The sequence below is a fragment of the Lingula anatina genome, chromosome 9, assembly GCF_051362555.1.
Source record: "Lingula anatina isolate TDL-2025a chromosome 9, LinAna3.0, whole genome shotgun sequence".
NCBI classification, from domain to species: domain Eukaryota; kingdom Metazoa; phylum Brachiopoda; class Lingulata; order Lingulida; family Lingulidae; genus Lingula; species Lingula anatina.
Genome location: NC_141775.1, coordinates 11,840,484 through 11,859,527, shown reverse-complemented (window position 1 = coordinate 11,859,527; position 19,044 = coordinate 11,840,484). Strand labels below are relative to the sequence as shown.

At 39.4% G+C, this 19,044-nt stretch overlaps 2 protein-coding genes across 3 annotated transcripts; both read left to right on the top strand.

Annotated features, from left to right (window-relative positions):
• Nucleotides 1-511: 511 nt before the first annotated feature.
• LOC106170707 (thyroxine 5-deiodinase-like) lies at nt 512-2,358 on the top strand. The gene is made up of 2 exons (XM_013550677.2): nt 512-651; nt 1,279-2,358. The coding sequence occupies exon 2, from the start codon at nt 1,311-1,313 to the stop codon at nt 1,833-1,835; it is 525 nt and encodes a 174-aa protein (XP_013406131.2). The 5' UTR covers nt 512-651; nt 1,279-1,310; the 3' UTR covers nt 1,836-2,358.
• Nucleotides 2,359-3,355: 997 nt separating this feature from the next.
• LOC106170692 (uncharacterized) lies at nt 3,356-18,946 on the top strand. Of its 2 annotated transcripts, none has more exons than XM_013550662.2 (14): nt 3,356-3,503; nt 4,095-4,273; nt 4,533-4,820; nt 5,262-5,549; nt 6,092-6,272; nt 6,652-6,816; nt 7,722-7,906; nt 8,095-8,254; nt 8,645-8,756; nt 9,158-9,308; nt 9,445-9,589; nt 10,204-10,369; nt 10,862-11,052; nt 11,714-12,146. In XM_013550662.2, exons 2-14 carry the CDS (start codon nt 4,100-4,102, stop codon nt 11,773-11,775), a joined length of 2,268 nt encoding a protein of 755 aa, XP_013406116.2. In that variant the 5' UTR covers nt 3,356-3,503; nt 4,095-4,099; the 3' UTR covers nt 11,776-12,146. The 2 variants fall into 2 exon arrangements, with proteins under 2 accessions (XP_013406116.2, XP_086851544.1); XM_086995418.1 differs by lacking the exons at nt 7,722-7,906; nt 8,095-8,254; nt 8,645-8,756; ... (3 more) ...; nt 10,862-11,052; nt 11,714-12,146 and adding exons at nt 14,927-15,111; nt 15,493-15,649; nt 16,154-16,268; ... (3 more) ...; nt 18,121-18,311; nt 18,559-18,946 and having other exon boundaries at nt 3,362-3,503.
• Nucleotides 18,947-19,044: the final 98 nt, after the last annotated feature.

The window sequence follows — 19,044 nt, the reverse complement described above, 5'->3', positions numbered from 1 at the left end:
CATTTAAAATGTGTCTAAAATGACACTTTTCTGTCTACCTATTAAACATAAAGGCCCTATATACGCGTTAATGTTGTGGATGAGTTACAGACCATCTTTGAGAGCTACACATGTATATCTGCTTCAGAGGTATGAAGGTCAGTAGTGTCAAATAGTTTGAAGTCATCATTTTCAGGGGCCTGGATACCGGTGTAACGTGACAGAGAGTCCCCCCTCCCCCCTAAGCAAAATATTGGATTTTTCAGTGCAATATGGAATGTTCATGTATCTCCCCGTAAGAAATAGATAAGAAATAGTGACCTTCTTGTCCGATTGCTTTGTCAGATGGCCACCTACCCTTAGCAAAATATCGGGCCTGCTGCAAATTTGCAGCGAATTTACTGTGGCAACCATAACTTGCCACGAAATTGCTACAATATTGTTGCAAACTTTTCATTTTGCAACGATATCGAATCTACTTCATGAAAGTGCGTACGCACAAAGTATTTCCAATAAACAAATATGGCATGCTTGAAGCTCGTGGTTTGAGCAAATAACAGTGGGGATCAAGAAGTAGGTCAGAGGACCAATACAATATATAATACGGTTCGATTTCATCCTACTAAGGGTTACCAGAAGAAAGCACAGCTGTCTTAATTGGGGTAGATCCAGGTAAGAGACATACCAATATACCGTTTATAATCAAAATAACGATAGGCAATACGTTCTAAGGTCAGTATAAAAGAACATAGTGACGCGATGTATTCTATATCCTTCACACCTCGTGATGACTAAGCAAAAACACCGTATACCTCAGGGGAGGCATATTCGCCCTAACTTATTTTCTCCTTCCTTTTCTTTTTCCCCCCTTCCTAACACCTCTTCTCCCTTCCTCTCTCCTCTCAAGTCACCCCATCTCACCTTTTCTTCATTTCTCTCTTCTCCCTCAGCCTCTGCCCCCCCCCCCCCCCCTTTCTCTCTCTCTCTCTCACGGGATCCCATTGGGTATTTTCGTTTCCAGTGAAAGCCACTAGGCCTATTGTTCCGAGATACACGGAACTTTTTTCTAATAAATAAGTTACATGTATTATAAAGATGCATCTATGAAGATGTACTGTAAAGATGTAATATCGAATCCAAGCTTTTGGCCCCTAGGCCTTCTTCAGGGATTTGAAAAACACACACACACAAACACACACAGAGAGAGAGAGAGAGAGAGAGAGAGAGACATACGCGCGTGCATTAACTGTCACCAAATCTTTCAGATGGACTTACAGCGTGCTACATTTTTGTTTGCAGGTGTGTAACCTGACTTTGACAACAGACCAAAGATGACAGAAGATAACATAAAACCAGTTGAGCTTGACGACAAAGTGCCGGACATCTCGGTTGTCAGTTTGGATGGCTCTTCACGTCCGCGCCTCTTGGAATTTGCAAAACCAGAGCGCCCCCTTGTGCTGAATTTCGGAAGCTGCACCTGAGGCCCGTTTATGGCAAATGTCGCCGCTTTTAAGCAGCTGGTGACAGAATTTGCCAACAAATCCGATTTTTTAACAATTTACATCCGTGAAGCTCACCCCGTGGATGGCTGGTACATGGAAAACCCGTACAAACTGTATCAACACAAAACACTGGAAGAACGCTTGAAGGCAGCGTCCATCTTGGCTGAGAATGACCTGGGCTGCCCCCTGGTGGTAGACGATATTGACAACACTGCCGACCGAACCTTTGAAGCGATGCCGGAGAGACTGTATATCATTGTAGATGGGAAAATCGCGTACAAAGGAGGAAAAGGACCATTTAATTACAACCTTGAAGAATTCAGAAATTGGTTGAATGCGTTTAGCAAATTGTAGAAAATAATTAGACACATATGGCCTAGTTAACAGTAATTAAGTTTTGTTTAAAATTCACTCATCGTTTGAAAGAGGACATGGCAATAGATCTGGTTATGACATCGCGCTAGGTGCAATGGCGCTGCAGGTTTCCAGTGAAGATGCTGAAGAAATACAGTGTAGCACCAGTTTTGTCTCTGCTAAGAAATCTAAAAAGGGAGAAAATAATAAAATCATATAATAAAAAAAGAGCGACACAAATATGCTGGAATAAAGTAGGCCTACCGGTATTAATTATAAGCAGTAGGCCTACATAGTAGGGCCTATAGGACACTGGTACTGAATTTATATTTAATAGGGCCTATTCAGCCGTTTTCTCAATGACATGCAGTGAATGTGACCCAAACCCACATGGAATTAGTGCCTACATGACGAGGGTATTTTAATGGTCTTCGACAGAAATATTCTTTGATGCATCGGCATTTGCTCCAATACCGGGGCACATTTTCTATGTTGTTTGCAATATTAAAATAAACATACTCGGTAAATAATTTCCTAAAGTTTTGAGTATTTTTATTATTATTATAGTGATGACAACGACGTTCTGGAGTCTAAAAACATTTTACCGACTTTTTCATACAAATTTGCACGTATTTATACTTTATTTCTCCGTTTTGATCACGTGTTTAATTGGTTTTTCTTTCTATTTTCTATGGCGTAATTATTAGAAAATTTCCATTCTCAGGTTGCTACACACGATAGAAAATTGCCATCCTGTTTTGAAATGAACCAACCAAATAAAACTGCATCCGATTCGACCTTTTCTATCTTTTCCTAACTCTGAAACACACTTGTTGACTCTTAAAGAATTTTAACTTAAACCCAATAACTCCCTATCCTTTTACTTATTTGATTCCTTAGTTTAGACTGGTCTTAACAAGGCCTCTGAATTAGTCAATTAATTAATTAATTAATTACCACTTGAATGAAAAAAAATGAATTAATAAAATAAATAGATAAATGAATGCACGAATAAACAGAAATATGCAGGAAACTTTAGGAAGCATTTTAAAGTTACACGGTCGATATAGGCAGCAATACATACACTGTAAGCGTTTCCTTAACTGTCATCTAAAACGAAATTGTTTTAAAAATCTAGACTTGCGATAGACTAAACAACCACAACCCGTTGTGAAATTTGAATCCGTTTCGTAATGCTTGCTATGATAAACACAGAATGAAAAAAAATGGTCCTAAGTCATCTAATCACCAAGTTTTGAATTTCTCTCACTCATTCTTATCTTCCCTCCTATTTTCCTCTCCCAATCCACTCTCTCTCTCCTTATGTCCTTTCTTTATTCTATCTCTCTCTCTGTCACACACACACACACACACACACACACACACACACACTATATTGGCAAACGTAGACGTATAATCAGAGTTCCCACCAGATAACAAACGCAATTCCTGACATGGTACCAGTTATCTCCAATATTTAAAGAAGCTGAGGTCACCCAGTCCAAATAACATGATATAAGTTTACGTATCTTGCAATATCTGTTTTACCCATGTTAAAAACCAGGTGCCTCTGCGCGGGGTGGATTTAGACAAACTGACTAGGAACTTGGATGCTGACGAGGCTTCGTTGACTGAGTTTGAAAGTCGTTTTAACATCACGCTAAAAAGGTAAGAAGGCCAGTTTTTTTATTAAGTTTCTTGTAGGTGAATCCGAGGAAGGAAGGGGAAGGGGGGAGGGTGATGGTGGCTATGGAGGACGGACCACGTCTTTTTTTCAGATACAAAACTTTGGAACTAGGCCTATACTGTAGGTGCCGATCAAAAAACTTCGCAGAGAGCAAGGGCCTTTGAAGCACCTTGTCTTGGGCTTCTGTGCCCCAGTACGCACGGTTCTCAAGCACGATAAACGTGCCATACCGAAAGAAGAGTGTGTTAGGGTGACTGACAACTTCGCTCGTCGAATTCAAGTGTGCCCTTAGCGAAATTTCGGTCATTTAAAATACGTGCTTTAAAAATGCATCTTTTGAGTTTAAAAAATACATTAAATCAACTTTTTAAATGTTATTATATCAGATTCAAGGACATGTAATCTTGTCTCAGTAATAAATAATTATCATATTAACGGGTCCCATATCCCAGATGTTGTCATTCTACACCATTTCTTCATTACTGTGCCATCTTTTTATTGTTTAAAGTCGAATAAAGTACAGTTCAAATATTTCAATAATCGTCACAATTTGAATTTCATTTTGAAAATAGGCAGCATGTTGCTCGGACTTTTACTGATGTCACTCGGCGTTGCTGTGGTGACCGGTGACGTCAGAGTGGTCAACTCGTGGAATGACGGTTTTGAGGGGTACATCACTGCTCCGGTCGGCAAGGACCACGCCAACTGGACACTGACCCTCATATTTGACAAGCCGTTATGGCAACTGGAGGTTTTATTATTTTGATTTCTTTGATATCGTTTTGGGGACAGTTCCACAGTCGATTTAAACGGATACACTTTTTAATGTAAATTAGAAAATTGTATAAGATAATAAAAAGAATTTTGGTGCGAAGAAAACACAACATACAAAAACATCAAAAAAATATGTTATAGAGCAAGTGTCATGAAATATAACTTTTTGCAGTCAAGGTTTTTTTTTGTTTGTTTTGTGGAGGCCCAGTAAACGTAATTTCACAATTTTTTTTCAGATTTGGGAAGCCGACATTGTGGGCACTGAACTCAACAACCGAGTATGGCACATAAAAAACAAAGACTACAACGGCGCGAAGAAACAGGGGGAGAGCGTAACCATGAATTTCGTCGCTAGGGGTCCCGCTAAGTGGGCCTCTGTGTCTTCACTCTCTGGGAACCCTGAAGTTAAAGTGATGGGAGCGTGGGATGGAGGCTTCGAGGGGTACATCATTGTACCGGTCAGCAAGAGCCACACCAGCTGGACGCTGGGCCTAATATTTGACCAACAACTGTGGAATCTGGAGGTTAGTTTATATCATTTTGCAATGTTATTTAGATCATTTTAAATCTGTAACATTAAAGAAAATGCTTTTGAAGTTATGAAGTGTTGTGCTAAAAATACATTTTGTGAAATCTGATACAGCAGAGGCATATTTTTGCTTCGTGTTTTAAAAAAAATTCTAGATCATTAAGCTATACTTAAATATCAATCGTTCTTTTCTCATGAAAACACTTGTAGGCCTAAGTTTATTCTTTTATTTAAACACTATTAGGCCCTATTGCCAGTTGACCGGTGAATCATTATTATTTGTAAGGGAATCGTTTTTGAAAATTATTTGTCCTTTTTTTGGTATTCACATAGATAGATTCACATAGATGCTCCAGGGAACTTATGCAGCAACTGGTATGTCCTCAGAACGTAAAACGGTCAACTGTGCCTGCAATTTTAAGCGATTTTGTTCCAGATATGGGATGCAGATGTCGTCCGCAGTGAAATGAACAAAAGAGTATGGTACATCAAAAACAAAGATCACAACGGCGTAAAGCAACCCGGAGAGAGAATAACGATGAATTTCGTCGCAAGAGGCAATGCTAAAAGTGCGGCTGTGACGTCCATCAGCGACGATCCCAATGCTTTAGTTCTGGCGTCGTGGCATAACGGGTTTGAGGGCTATATAAATGCTCCAGTCACAAAGAATCACAAGGAATGGACGCTGGCTTTGACATTCGACAAACCTATTGATCGACTTGAGGTTCGGCCCAATATGTTCTTTTTATTCTGACACTGTACCTCTGTCTACGAAAAAGTTTATGCTTCATCACTGTTGGTTTATTTTTAACTGAAAGCACATTACAGAATTTTTTTTTGCAATTGTTGATGTCTTTTTAAAAGTGGAGCAGTAGTGCAATTTTAACGGATTCCGATTTTCCTCATTATATCTATTATTTTTAAAAGATTTCATTTCCTATTTCCTTGGCGGAGGTCTGCAGCCTTAAATGATTGTCTTTTTAAATAATCTGTAATTGGTTATATTGCAACATTATTCTCAGTGGGCCCATGGGTCATTACTTTTGCCAAAACTCACCGTTTTCACAAAAAGGCGCAGTTATTTGTTTATTTGCATCATAATGTTCTGCTTTGTGACCACGACAGGCCAATTGATTACGTTTTGAATAATAAGTTTTTCCCATTTAATCCCATTTGCGCAATTTAATTTTGCCTATGAGTTATTCCCATTTCATTACTTTTTTATTTATTTATTTGTTTGTTTGTTTGTTTCTTTAATTATTTTAGATATGGGACGCTGACGTCGTCCGTAGCGAACAGAACGGAAAGGTATGGTACATCAAAAACAAAGCTCACAACGGCGTGAAGCAACCCGGGGACCATATCAAGATGAACTTCCTGGCGTGGGGCGGTGCCAAAAGTGCCACTGTCACTGGACCAACTGGGGCAACTACCTCGTTAAATACAGGTCTCTTTTAATTTTTTCTATAGCTGAATCTTTTTTTTTAGCTAAATCTTCAATAACTATATATCTCTATAGCTAAATCGCCCTTCTTTTGCATCAATATGGCCTGATGATCGATGGATCTAGGATGTAAAGGTTGGCGCATCTATTCGTGTATCATTTTCTTGTTTATGTAGGCCTATCTATCCTTACATCTTTTATATATTTTTCCCTTTCCCTTTTCCTTTTCCTTTTTTTTTTTTGTGAATTTTAAATTTAGGATACACATCTTAAACTACTTGTACACGTATATTGATTCATACGAGCCCCTATAATTTATGTTATGTGTTCACTGTTGATAATCAAACCAAACAATAAATATGAACTGAACTTATAATTTCAGCTTCTGTTTACGATTATGATGAGGTCCTCCGAAAGTCCATCTTGTTTTACGAGTCCCAGAGGTCAGGCAAACTGCCCAGCACCAACAGGATATCCTGGAGGGGGAACAGCGCTCTGGGAGACAGGGGGAAAAACAGGGAGGATCTTACCGGAGGCTGGTATGACGGTGAGTTAATGAGATGTGACATTGTGTTAGCTGTGACAGTGTGTTAGGTTAAACAGTGTGCTAGGAGTGACAGTGTGTTAGGTGTGACAGTGTGTTAGGTGTGACATTGTGTTAGGTGTGAAATTCTGTTAGGTGTGGCAGTGTGTTAGGTTTAACAGTGTGCTAGGTGTGACAGTGTGCTAGGCAGAAATGTTTCAGCTACGGTGTGATGTTGATGTTGTGTTGGACGTGGCAGTTTGCTAAATGCCACACTGTTTAGAGCATTCCTTGGGGTACGGCACTGAGCCATATGAACCCTTGTTTTGTCAGATTTCTAAGTATTATGACCGTGAACTAGGTACAATGCATATACCTGTTCTGTCTCCCCTCCCTACAGCCCCCCCCCCCCTTCACCCTATTCCAGACTCGTACATTACCCCTTATCTGACACATGCTGATTCACAGTTGTAATCTCAGAGGTTCCCACGATATACAAGTTGATGCTGCCACAATGGGTTATCTGATATCAGTAAAGTAAATGACGTAATTTGATGTATTTTTACCAAACCGAACCAGATACTATCTTGCCGTGACAAGCAGAGATATGGAAGTCGCTTCGCTGATAGAAAATAAAGTAAAAATTGAAACGTTCAGTATAAAACTGTTACACTAAAAATGGAAAAATTAAATATAAGGCACGGTAAAAAGCGATATCATCACTGAAAACTATTGAGGCTTACCGTGCAAGAAAGAATAAAAGAAATGAAAACAAGCAAATAAACTTTTACAGAATGCAAAATGAAAATAATGAAAAAGATAAACTAAAAAGTACAAATAAGAATGTTAAAGAGAAAAATAGTAGACAGGAAGTTATAAAGTAGATTTAAAAAGTCAGAAAGACGAATACAAATTTGGCCTGTTTCCAGGAGGTGACCACATGAAATTCGGCCTCCCAATGGCTTGGTCGGCAACGACGTTGCTATGGGGACTGGTGGACTACAAGGCCGCTTACGTTAACGCTGGTGAATACGAAAACATGCTTAACTGCGTCAAGTGGCCGTTAGACTACTTTCTTAAGACACACACCGCCAAAAATGAACTCTATGTACAAGTATGTTTGATATATTATGTATGACAGAATATCTGCATATTTTATTTAAATGAGAATAAACTTGTAACACATAATCGGCATAAATCAGCCGAGTAAAAAGAAATAAGCTTATCATTAAATTATAAAACAAAGTAATAATAATAATAATAATAATAATAATAATAATAATAATAATAATAATAATTCAGAGTGGCGATATCACTGCTGACCATGCTTTCTGGGGCCGTCCAGAGGACCTAAACATGTACAGGCCGTCGTACAAAGTTGACGTCAGCAATCCCGGAAGTGACGTAGCAGGAGAAACTGCGGCAGCACTTGCCGCTGGGTCCATTGCTTTCAAGTCAAAAGGTATTCTCGGCAGTTAATTTGCATTTATTTTGCTTCAATGGAACGCCTAAACATTTCTTCAAATTAATTTTCTAAAATAAATAATAAGTAATTAAAATAACGTGCGAATGGTGACAACGTTTTTATTTATTTATTTATTTAATTTGGTATATCTTACATAAATTAACCACTCTTCGCGTCATATTAACAATTTATTTCCGCGAAAACAACAGTGAAAAACGGGCTATTCTTTGAAATGTGACATTAAGGCCATTATGTATTACTTGAAAACTACCCCAATAGATAGGCCTACTACCGGTTTCAATAATGCCTGATCTCAACCAAGTACGCTGGCTGAGATTTACATTTAGCTACCAAAGATTGTTTCAAAGCTCCTTTTTCGTTACATAGTTGCTGACTCCTCCAAACTTTTGGCCCACGCCAAAGAACTGTACAATTTTGGTAGCTCATATTTGGGGAAATATACTACAGATGGACATATTCCGGCCAATCCTCTCTATACGTAAGCGGTGAAATCTTCTGTTTTTTTTTTTTTTTGTCATAATAGAAAAGTGTATTGGTCTCCTGTTAGAACCCACGTACCAAAAATATATTCTTAGCAATATGAACACCTATAAATATTATTATTATTTACGATTACCCTGGACTGAAACACGAAAGACAGTATTTATTAATTTCCACAAACTTTTCTTGTAATCATTTCAGATTATGATTTTCCCCATCATTGACGTTTTAATTTACGGTAATTAAAATACATAATGTTAATTCTGTCATCATTCATAATGCAATGCGACATTATGTAATCAGCATAACCCATCGCCAGTGTTACTAAAACAAACTGATTTTTATCAAGTGTGACGTCATTAGAATTAATCAGTGACGTCATGTTTTTAACATCTTCAGTTCAAGTGGCTATGCCGATGATCTGTGTGTGGCCGCCGCCTGGTTGTACAGAGCAACAAACGAACAGAAATACCTGTCAGACGCCAAGAAATGGGCGGCGAATAAGATGTCATGGGCGTGGTCTTGGGATGATAATACCGTAGCCTGTCAGGTAAGAGTGGCAGTGAGGGGCGTGGTCCTGGGATGATTATATGAAATTCAGTCAGTCGTGGATAAATTTTTATTCTGAAAAAGTACGCACCAAAAGCTATGCAATCTATTTACGGTTTATCAATTGGTTTCCATAGCTTCTCCTGCACATCCTTACCAATGAAACAACCTACAAGCAAGACGTAGAGACCTACATGAGTAGCTGGCTTCCCGGTGATAGCGTGTCATACACGCCGAAGGGACTGGCTTGGAGGGGAGAGAAGGGGCCGCTGCGCTACGCAGGTAATCTCGGGAAGTCTTTTGGTCTGTATAGCCTAGGTCCCAATACGTTTTGGACGCACGGTTTTTTAGGTTCCTTTCGTCTGGCTAGGACGTAGCTAGATCGCACGATGGACGTGCTCCTTATGCACGGACTCCCACGTTTTCCGCATTTTTTTGACCGTAAACCACACGTAGCAGCCCGTGCGTTTGGTTGGGACCTAGGCTTATATTATCAAAATCAAAAGAACACAAGTGGAATGCCGTATCCCTGTGGTGTAGTACTGTGACGTCATAATTCGAACCATTCGCCCTGAAATAAAGCAAGTGACACCTAACCTTTCAACAGTCGACTGGTCATTTCCAGATTAGTACGAATTGTCCATCAAAAAGTTAAGCTATTAATGAAAAATTTCCCTCAGAGAACATGCGGTGTGGCTTCATTAACTTAGTCGGATACCATAATTTAATGAGAATGAAGCGCCGTCATCAAGTCAAGATATATTGCATTGCTGATGATGTAACCCAAGACTGTTGTTTGATTTTTTACAACATATATTTCACAATGTCCGCCCTCAGCGACTATATATCTGACAATACCAATATAACAATAACAGCTAGTCATGTCCCTCTTTAAGCCAACAGTGCGTTCCTGGCGCTGAGAGCCGCTGATGCCGGCATCCAAAGCGACAAGTACCGGACATGGGCCAAATATCAGATTCATTACATGTTGGGAGACGCGGGCCGCAGCTACGTGGTGGGTTTTGGCAACAACCCACCCACACACCCACATCATCGTGCAGCGTAAGTAAAGGGGCACAGAGCTGGTTGGGTGTGCCTTCCACCATATCCAAAACAAAAGATTCTGTAGATGTAGGCCTATTTTACAAAGAGGAAGGAAAAGATTTAAGACCTAGATGAATAGTACAAAATGTTCTATGTTGAGTGCGCCTTATTTCCAAAATAAATAGTAAAATAAAATAAAATAAAAAAACAGCGAAGGAGTTATGTTGTCGGGTGTGGCAAGGGGAAGGCTTCTGCAAACCAGGCACAAGACCTACAGTATGCTGCTTATAGGATAGTAGGCAACATCTCACGCGTTGATAAGAAAAATATTGGAGGCATATACGACATGTTAAAAATATATTTCATTCTATTTGGACATTGACGTATTTCTTCGAACCTTATTTCATTTGTTAAACTGTCTTTCTGACGATCCATCCTTTAATGCATTCAATGATTAACTGAATTTACTCACTCATTCATACACTTAAATTTCATTCACATTTCGACTAGGTCCTGCCCCTTGCGGCCCGGCCCGTGTGGCAAATCCAACAAAGACGCCCCCAGCCCCAACCCACAGGTGTTGACTGGGGCCCTGGTGGGGGGCCCTGGGAAAAACGATGATTACGCTGACGTGAGGACGGACGCCGTCAAGAATGCAGTGAGGATCGACTACAACGCTGGCTTCCAGTCGGCAGTGGCGGGTAAGTAAGGACGGACGCCGTCAAGAATTGAGTGGAGATCGACTACAACGCCGGCTTCCATTCGGCAGTGGCAAGAAAGCTTCCTGAATTTCAGATTCCATCGGAAGCTCTCCTTTTCTCACAGATTACGTTGGAAATACATCGATTGGACAAGACCCCGTTGGCATTGGGAAACTCAGGGTGACAGTTGCTTTTTTTAAACCTTCAGTGTAAGACTGTTCTCATCCCGATGAAATCTTTAAAATCAGTCACGTGAATTTGGGCATGTGCATGGCTCGAACCATACTTTAACCTGCAAGATTAAAAGCCAGTTTAGGGAAAGCTTTTTGTTTGAATGTTCCATGGAACCACCCTGGGTTTCATAGAGTTAACTTAACTCGCAAACATATGCCTCTGCCGTGGCCGGTATGATGAAAACGACAGCCATGTTGATATTAGAGAGGGTCTGAGTTCCCAGTGGCATCTGAAACCCAGGGTGTTACTCTAAATGATTGTCATGTTGATAGTAGAGAGGTGAGATCTTAGTGACCTCTGAAACTAAGGGTTCTTGAAACCCATTTACCGGTTTTTTTCTCGTATGAACGTTCTCGTTCATATTGTTTAATTACATATCACTTATAATTTGCTGCTGTGTGCTGCACTTCTGTGATCTTCTTTCCAGCACTGAAGCAATGGACGCTTGACCTGCTGCCGCCTGACCAGGGGAGTGGCCAAGGCTTCTAAGTGGACAGTGGTCTTCCTTTGACGATATAATTTCCTGCTATAAATCTTATAACCAAGGAACACTACTATTCTATCCTTTACGCATACTTGCTTGTACTAAACAACTATATTTTTGGCAAGACCTGGATGACAGTGGCCATTTTTATATATCTTATAAACCGTCACACCAAACACACTGTAGCATTAAATACTAGAATGACGCAATGACACACCTACAGTGATATATAATGTGACCCTGTTGTTTTACTTTGTACTTACCTCCAACACTTCCTAACACTTTCACTAACACGACAACATGGCCCGCGCCTTAACATGAGTTTCACATTGTCAAACAACATATGTTAAGAATAAAAACAATTTCTCTGGTAAAATGGGCAAAACTAACTTTTTGATACAAAGTAGTTGCCCATAAAATGGACTGTTGGATGATGCACTTTCCACATCTAAACTGAATTAATCGGTTTCAATATTATTCAATTAATAAGCATTTGAATTAAGGCTGGAAGATGTTTGAGTAGTCAAATGATCGAAAGAACCAATTGTGCTTTTCGAATATATGTTTTGAACCCATATTGAAAAGAGCACACTTCTGATTTTATACTAAAAATGGTTGTCAGGTTAAAATGCTCATGTTGAAAGCTTTTACCACACATTTATCGTGTATTATCTGGCTGGAAAACGGACAAAGTTTAAGATCACGCGAGACTTACATCACGTCATTATAGAACAGCATCAAAACAAAACGTGCGTGATTTTCACCGCATTGATTTATAACACTCAGGCCATTAATTGGCATTATACAATGATAAGATATAAATTGACAATATCGCAATACATAATTGTACCAATTCGGTTAGGTTATCTAAGTTTAAGCCAGAACGTGAATATGAATCAGGCAAAGCTGGCGTCAATAGATATGATAGATATGAATAGCTGATAGACGACTACATAAATATCGATCACAAACCGATACTGTCACTAGAAGATATAGGTAGGTAGGGATACCACTGACAGCTAATTCTATGCGGAATAGTTTCAATTGCTATGTAATGCCAATAGATCAAGTCAATTCATTTAAGTCCCTTTTACACTGGTCGGCGTCCTTTCAGCGTCCCGTTGTGCGGCCCCCGTTTGAGAGTAAAAAACACATAATACTTCACGTGCCGATCATTGAAAATTCCTTCTGCAAAGCGATGCTTGTGCCTCCTTTTTACGACCACAGCCATGCCAGTTTCCTGGTCGCTCAAAGGACGCAGAAAGGACGCCGTCCAGTGTAAAAGGGGTTTTAATCAACACCAATTATCTTGTGAGATAATTACCATTCGGCATTGGACACGGTATACAGGATATGTCAAATATCTCATAAGATCATTGTGATTGATAGAATGCATTTTCAAGATACAAGCATTTGAACTTTAGCTACATGTATATGTTTTCCTATGGGAATTACTCACAGCCATGGGTACATTTTGTTTGAGCTAGACCTTGCGGATTGTTTATCGAAATTTCCTTGTTTGCGTGTGATTTTAAAAAAGACGTTTCCTAGCATCTTGACAATTTTGGCAGTGTATAAGCCGTTGGTATTTTGTCATGGCGATAGGTCTATTCCTCCTACTTCAACCGTTGTTGTCAAACTTAGTGCTGTATCATTACATTTGCCTTAGGACTATATTGATAGTAGTTGACTCGTTACCTTCTAGTCTCTAAGCGAGGCGCTAATTTTCTGTATCATACGTTTTCTGGTCTTGATTGAAACGAGGCAATATTGTAATTCGTATTCATGTACGTATGGTCAATGAATTACGGTATCCGGGGTGAAAGGTCTACCGACAGTTGGAAAAAAATTGGAGGCATATACGTTTTATAGTTTGAATACTTAAAAATAACTTGATCTAAAAAGAAATTTTGTTCAATTTCAGGCCACTGTAATCTGCAGGATGGAATCAGCGGTGCTAGTTGTTGGGATTGTCTTGGCTGTTGTTACAGGTATGTGACCATTTTTGGACATGGGTCCAAGTTCCAACCTTGTTTTGAACTGTGCTTTTAAATCATTCTTTTTTGTCCTCATGCAACCTAAATTTTGATAAGAAGAAAAGCAGAGAAGGGTTTTCAAATGCGATTAATGAACTTAACCATTTGAAATGAAACAGCAATGATTACAACCAAGCTTAATATAAGCACATAATTCTATTCCAGCGCCATCTCACGGCGCCAAGTACAACTACAAAGAGATTCTGGCTAAGTCCAGTTTGTTCTATGAGGCACAGAGATCAGGGAAACTGCCCCCTGAAAATAGAATAAAATGGCGGGGAGATAGTGCTATGGGCGACAAGGGACAGCAAGGACAGGATCTCACAGGGGGATGGTATGACGGTGAGTGTGTTTGCTGTGACAGTGTGTTAAATGCGTTAGGTGCGACATTGTGTTAGATGTGACAGCATGGGGAGGATCTCACAGGGGGATGGTATGACGGTGAGTGTGTTAGCTGTGACGAGGTGTTAAATGCGTTAGGTGCGACATTGGGTTAGATGTGACACAGTTTGATCTGTGACAGTGTGTCAGAGGTGCGAGTGCACTGACCGTGCTCTAGCTGCTAAAGTTTGCCCTGTGCTATTATGCGGTGACTGGCACCATTTTAAATTTTGAAAAGGTTGATAATTTGTCCATTTATAATAATAATGTTTATTCGCCTCAATTTCTGCACAACAAATGAAGATTGTCACCAGTCCAAATAACGTCATGAGAACTGATATATAGTAATACTAAAAGAAAGTTTATAATGTAACAAACAGGCTCAGCAATTATTGTACCTTCAAACTTACACACACTGGACAATAGAAGTGTCACCCCTACTGAACCAATACTTTGGGGGAGATAAATGACTGTGGAATGATATGCCCCTGATATCATTTTATTAACACAAAAAAATGGGACCAGGCATTATAACTACTCAAGATCTGCCTACTTTGAGTATTTGATTACTCTGATGCAGGGTGTGACACTTATATTGTCAATTGTGTGTAGATATGATTAAGCCAAAAATATATATTGTACTATAGAACTATACAAAATGAAGATGTGTTGTAGATGTGAAGGTTCTGTTCAAATGTAAGTCCGGCTCCGCCATTAAACGTCCAAATTACATTTCTAGCCGGGGACCATGTTAAATTCGGCCTGCCAATGGCGTGGTCAGCAATGACCCTCACGTGGGGCCTCATTGACCACAAGGACGCCTACGTTAAGGCGGGTGAATACCAAAACATGAAGAACTGCGTGAAATGGCCCATGGACTATTTTATGAAAGCTCACACTGCGAAGGACGAGTTCTATGCACAGGTGAGCGCTTCATGCATTACATTTTTAATTTTATATACATTCTCTTTCATATGTTAATGGATTCCATATTTCGGGCATCCTGAGTAGTATAAGACTATAAGACACCAAAACATTTTCCAACGCACACACATACACACATTCAATCTCTCTCTCTCTCTCTCTCTCTCTCTCTCTCTCTCTCTCACACACACACACACACACACACACACACACACACACACACACACTTGCATCCCCTGCAGTTCAGAAGGCTTATGCTTGCTCTACCCTCTCCCTTATCCCTTTTGACAGAAACTGCCTCACTATGCTGCAAACAAAACATTTTCAAGCAATACAAAATTAGGGTGTCATATTCTACTTAATCTACCTTTGTGTTGGCAGGTGGGAGACCCTAACGCAGACCACTCGTTCTGGGGACGCGCCGAGGACATGAAGATGTATCGTCCGTCATACAAACTGTCCGCCAGTAAACCCGGAAGTGACGTAGTTGGAGAATCTGCGGCGACACTAGCGGCTGGTTCCATAGTTTTCAAAGATGGTAATTTATTATATTCGTGAAATGACAGTGATAAAATTAAGTTTTTCTAGAAAAAGAAATTATTTCATCACTAATATTTTGAAAATCACTCGTTGCCTTTTTTTGTCTTTTATCTTTCTGCTAGGTATTTCCTTATACATTGATATCATTCGCCAATGCTCTAAGTAATTAAGACTTGAATATTTCTAGTATCTAAGACTGAGGAGAATATGTTTTCGGACACTTTCTCTTAATTAAATAATATTCTACCAATACGTCATCAAAGTCATTGGCTTTCATATGTGATGGAAATACAATGGTGTTTTTCGTAATGTCAATTTGAACAGAAAACGCTAATTATAATGCTAGATAAGGCAAGGTCTTATATCGACTGTATACCACCTATTGCCCCCATACATCCAAATTGATTAATATGGAATTAAGATATCTCACTCATAAATTGATCACGCCCAACCTCCGGTCTTGAGAAACCCTCGTCTGAACCTCTATAATTATTTGTTTCAGACGCGGCATACTCCGCCAAGCTGCTGAAACACGCCAAGGAGTTGTACGACTTTGCTAAAACCCACCAAGGAATTTACACCAGGGAAGGAGGAATACCTGCTAGCCCCTTTTATACGTGAGTGACTTGTGTCTTAAAAGTTGACTAAATGTGCTAAAACAACTACTATATTCCAATAAAATTATGATTGATTTATGCATGATACTCTTATTTATTACAAACTTACGTATCTTTTGAAAAAAAAATCACCAATTATCTCTTTATCTGTCACGTTCCAGATAAAAGGAATGCATGTATGATGCAAACATCACCTGATTTGGAAATATCGCCCAATATATATATCTTATATAGATAACTCGTACAAAATGATAATAACAATCAAAAATCGGAAGATGGATTAAAACGATACACCCCTTTAGAGGGCTTTTACAGAGTAAACACTAGAACCAAAATGTTTCTCTTACTACAGATCATCCAGTTTTAAAGACGATCTCTGTGTCGCTGCAGCCTGGCTGTACAGAGCGACGTCAGATAAAACCTATCTCAATGACGCAATGGGATATGACGAAGGCAGGGTCTCGTGGGCTTTGTCCTGGGATGATAATTACGTCTCGTGCCAGGTAGGTCAATGGTCAAGGTAGCTGCCATTCTGCAGTCTCATACAAACAGGCGAATATACGTCAGGTTCTGACTAATTTCGCATTTATGGAATTTGGATTTTTATGGGATGTTTTAAGTCCTTTTTATACTTCATGAAAGAATAACTAATAAACATGAATTGATATCTTGGCAAATAAATTGATGAATAAAAGCAAAAGATAATTTTTTAAAGGAAAAATGATCAATGATTGAAATAATTAAAGGAAATTAAAGATTATTAATTAATCTTGCCAAAATTTTCACTAGAGACATGCTGAAGTACCAAATTCGCTGAAATAACGTTTTGTATTTTGTTTCTCCTAAAGTTGCTGCTGTACGGAATCACCAAGAATGCCAAGTACCAGCGCCCTGTGGTACAGTACATGACTCAGTGGCTGCCCGGGGGGTCCGTGCCATACACCCCCAAGGGCCTGGCCTGGAGATTACAGTGGGGCTCTAATAGATACGCAGGTGAGTTGTGACGTCATAGTTCTGGCCTGGAGTCTATACAGGGTGATATGTGACGTCATAGTTCTGGCCTGGAGTCTATACAGAGTGATATGTGACGTCATAGTTCTGGCCTGGAGTCTATACAGGGTGATATGTGACGCCATAGTTCTGGCCTGGAGGTTACAGTGGTGCTCCAATAGATATGCAGGTGGGTTGTGACGTCACAAGAAATAAAACGTCAGGTTGAAAAACGTGCGATGCTACGTCATTGGTATTAATTTTTTGAGGACTCATATAATTTGTGCATGCTTCACGTGAATGAAATTCAGTACGGCATAACTGACTGACACTGTATATTTACCGTTTGTATCGGTTTATTAGCAAATGTTTTCAGTTCTGGTCATATAAAAAGCCTGAATGCAAAACAGAAAAACGATACCTTTTTTTTCACAGCTAACAGTGCGTTTGTAGCCGCGAAGGCCGCAAGCATGGGCATTAATACAGCACAGTACAAGAGCTGGGCAGAGAAGGAGCTCGGGTATATGCTGGGAGACGCAGGACATAGTTTCGTAGTGGGCTTTGGGAACAATCCTCCAACACATGAACACCACCGTGGAGCGTAAGTGGTAATTTGGTTGGCACACCAGAATATTAAAATGATTTTGCTAGTTTCACTTTCGTATCAATGGCAGTGTGAAAATTCGTTAAGCTTATATAATCATCATTATCGTTATTGTTGTTTTTATGAAAATAATATTAATGATAATAATCATTATAATAGTTATTATTATCACCGTCGCGTCGTCATCGTCGCCATTATTATTATTATTATTATTATTATTATTATTATTATTATTATTATTATCGTCAATAATTTCAGTTCATGCCCCAACCGTCCCGCCCCCTGCGGCCAGGCCCAGTTCTCCACCCCTAACCCCAATCCCCAGGTCCTGTACGGCGCCCTGGTGGGAGGACCGGGTCAACATGACGAGTATGCTGACGTCAGATCTGATTACGTCAAGAACGAGGTCGCCACGGACTACAATGCAGGATTCACATCAGCAATTGCAGGTATTTTTTGTTTTTCTTCCCTTTTGAAAGCGGTTTTATCATTTGCGACAGCATTAAAGAGAACAAAGTTCATTCTAACTTGAAAGAGTAAAAGAGATACTTTTAGGCCGAAAGTTGGTTCGTTGTGTTGTACATAAAACAGATTAAGAAAGTAACGACAGCCCACGAAAGAACAGCAGAATAACAAAAGTCTTAACCAGGTAATTTGTAAGAGTTTATGTATTCAGAATGTTTCTCGTTTTTTCAGCCTTGAGTCACATGGACATGACAAATGACGCACGCGCATTTCTCTTCCGTCAGAAGTAATTACAACGGCACCATGGTCAATGACATCACAAAGGATTACCACCTGGAGAGAAAGAAGTGACCGAATCCTTTAAATAGGACTAATTCTGAATTGAACTGTCTTTAGAAAATAATTTTTTTGCAATAAAAAAAAAAAAATTTAGACTGTCCTAGCCAATACAGTACTAGATAAACTCTCATGTTGAAAAATTCAGTCCGTTTCATAAAAGAATTATCAGCCCAAAAATGTTATATATTGAGTAAGAACTTTTTGTGGCTTTCAGTTGAAAGTTTATTTGTTAAACTGGTTCTTCAGCTTCACTGAAATAGAATACAATTCCTGTAAAGTATATGTTAGTTTATATCGGTTCAAAATAAACATAAGCACGATTTTATCCAAACGATATGATCGATTTGTTATCAACTGACACACTTAATAGAAAGGTTC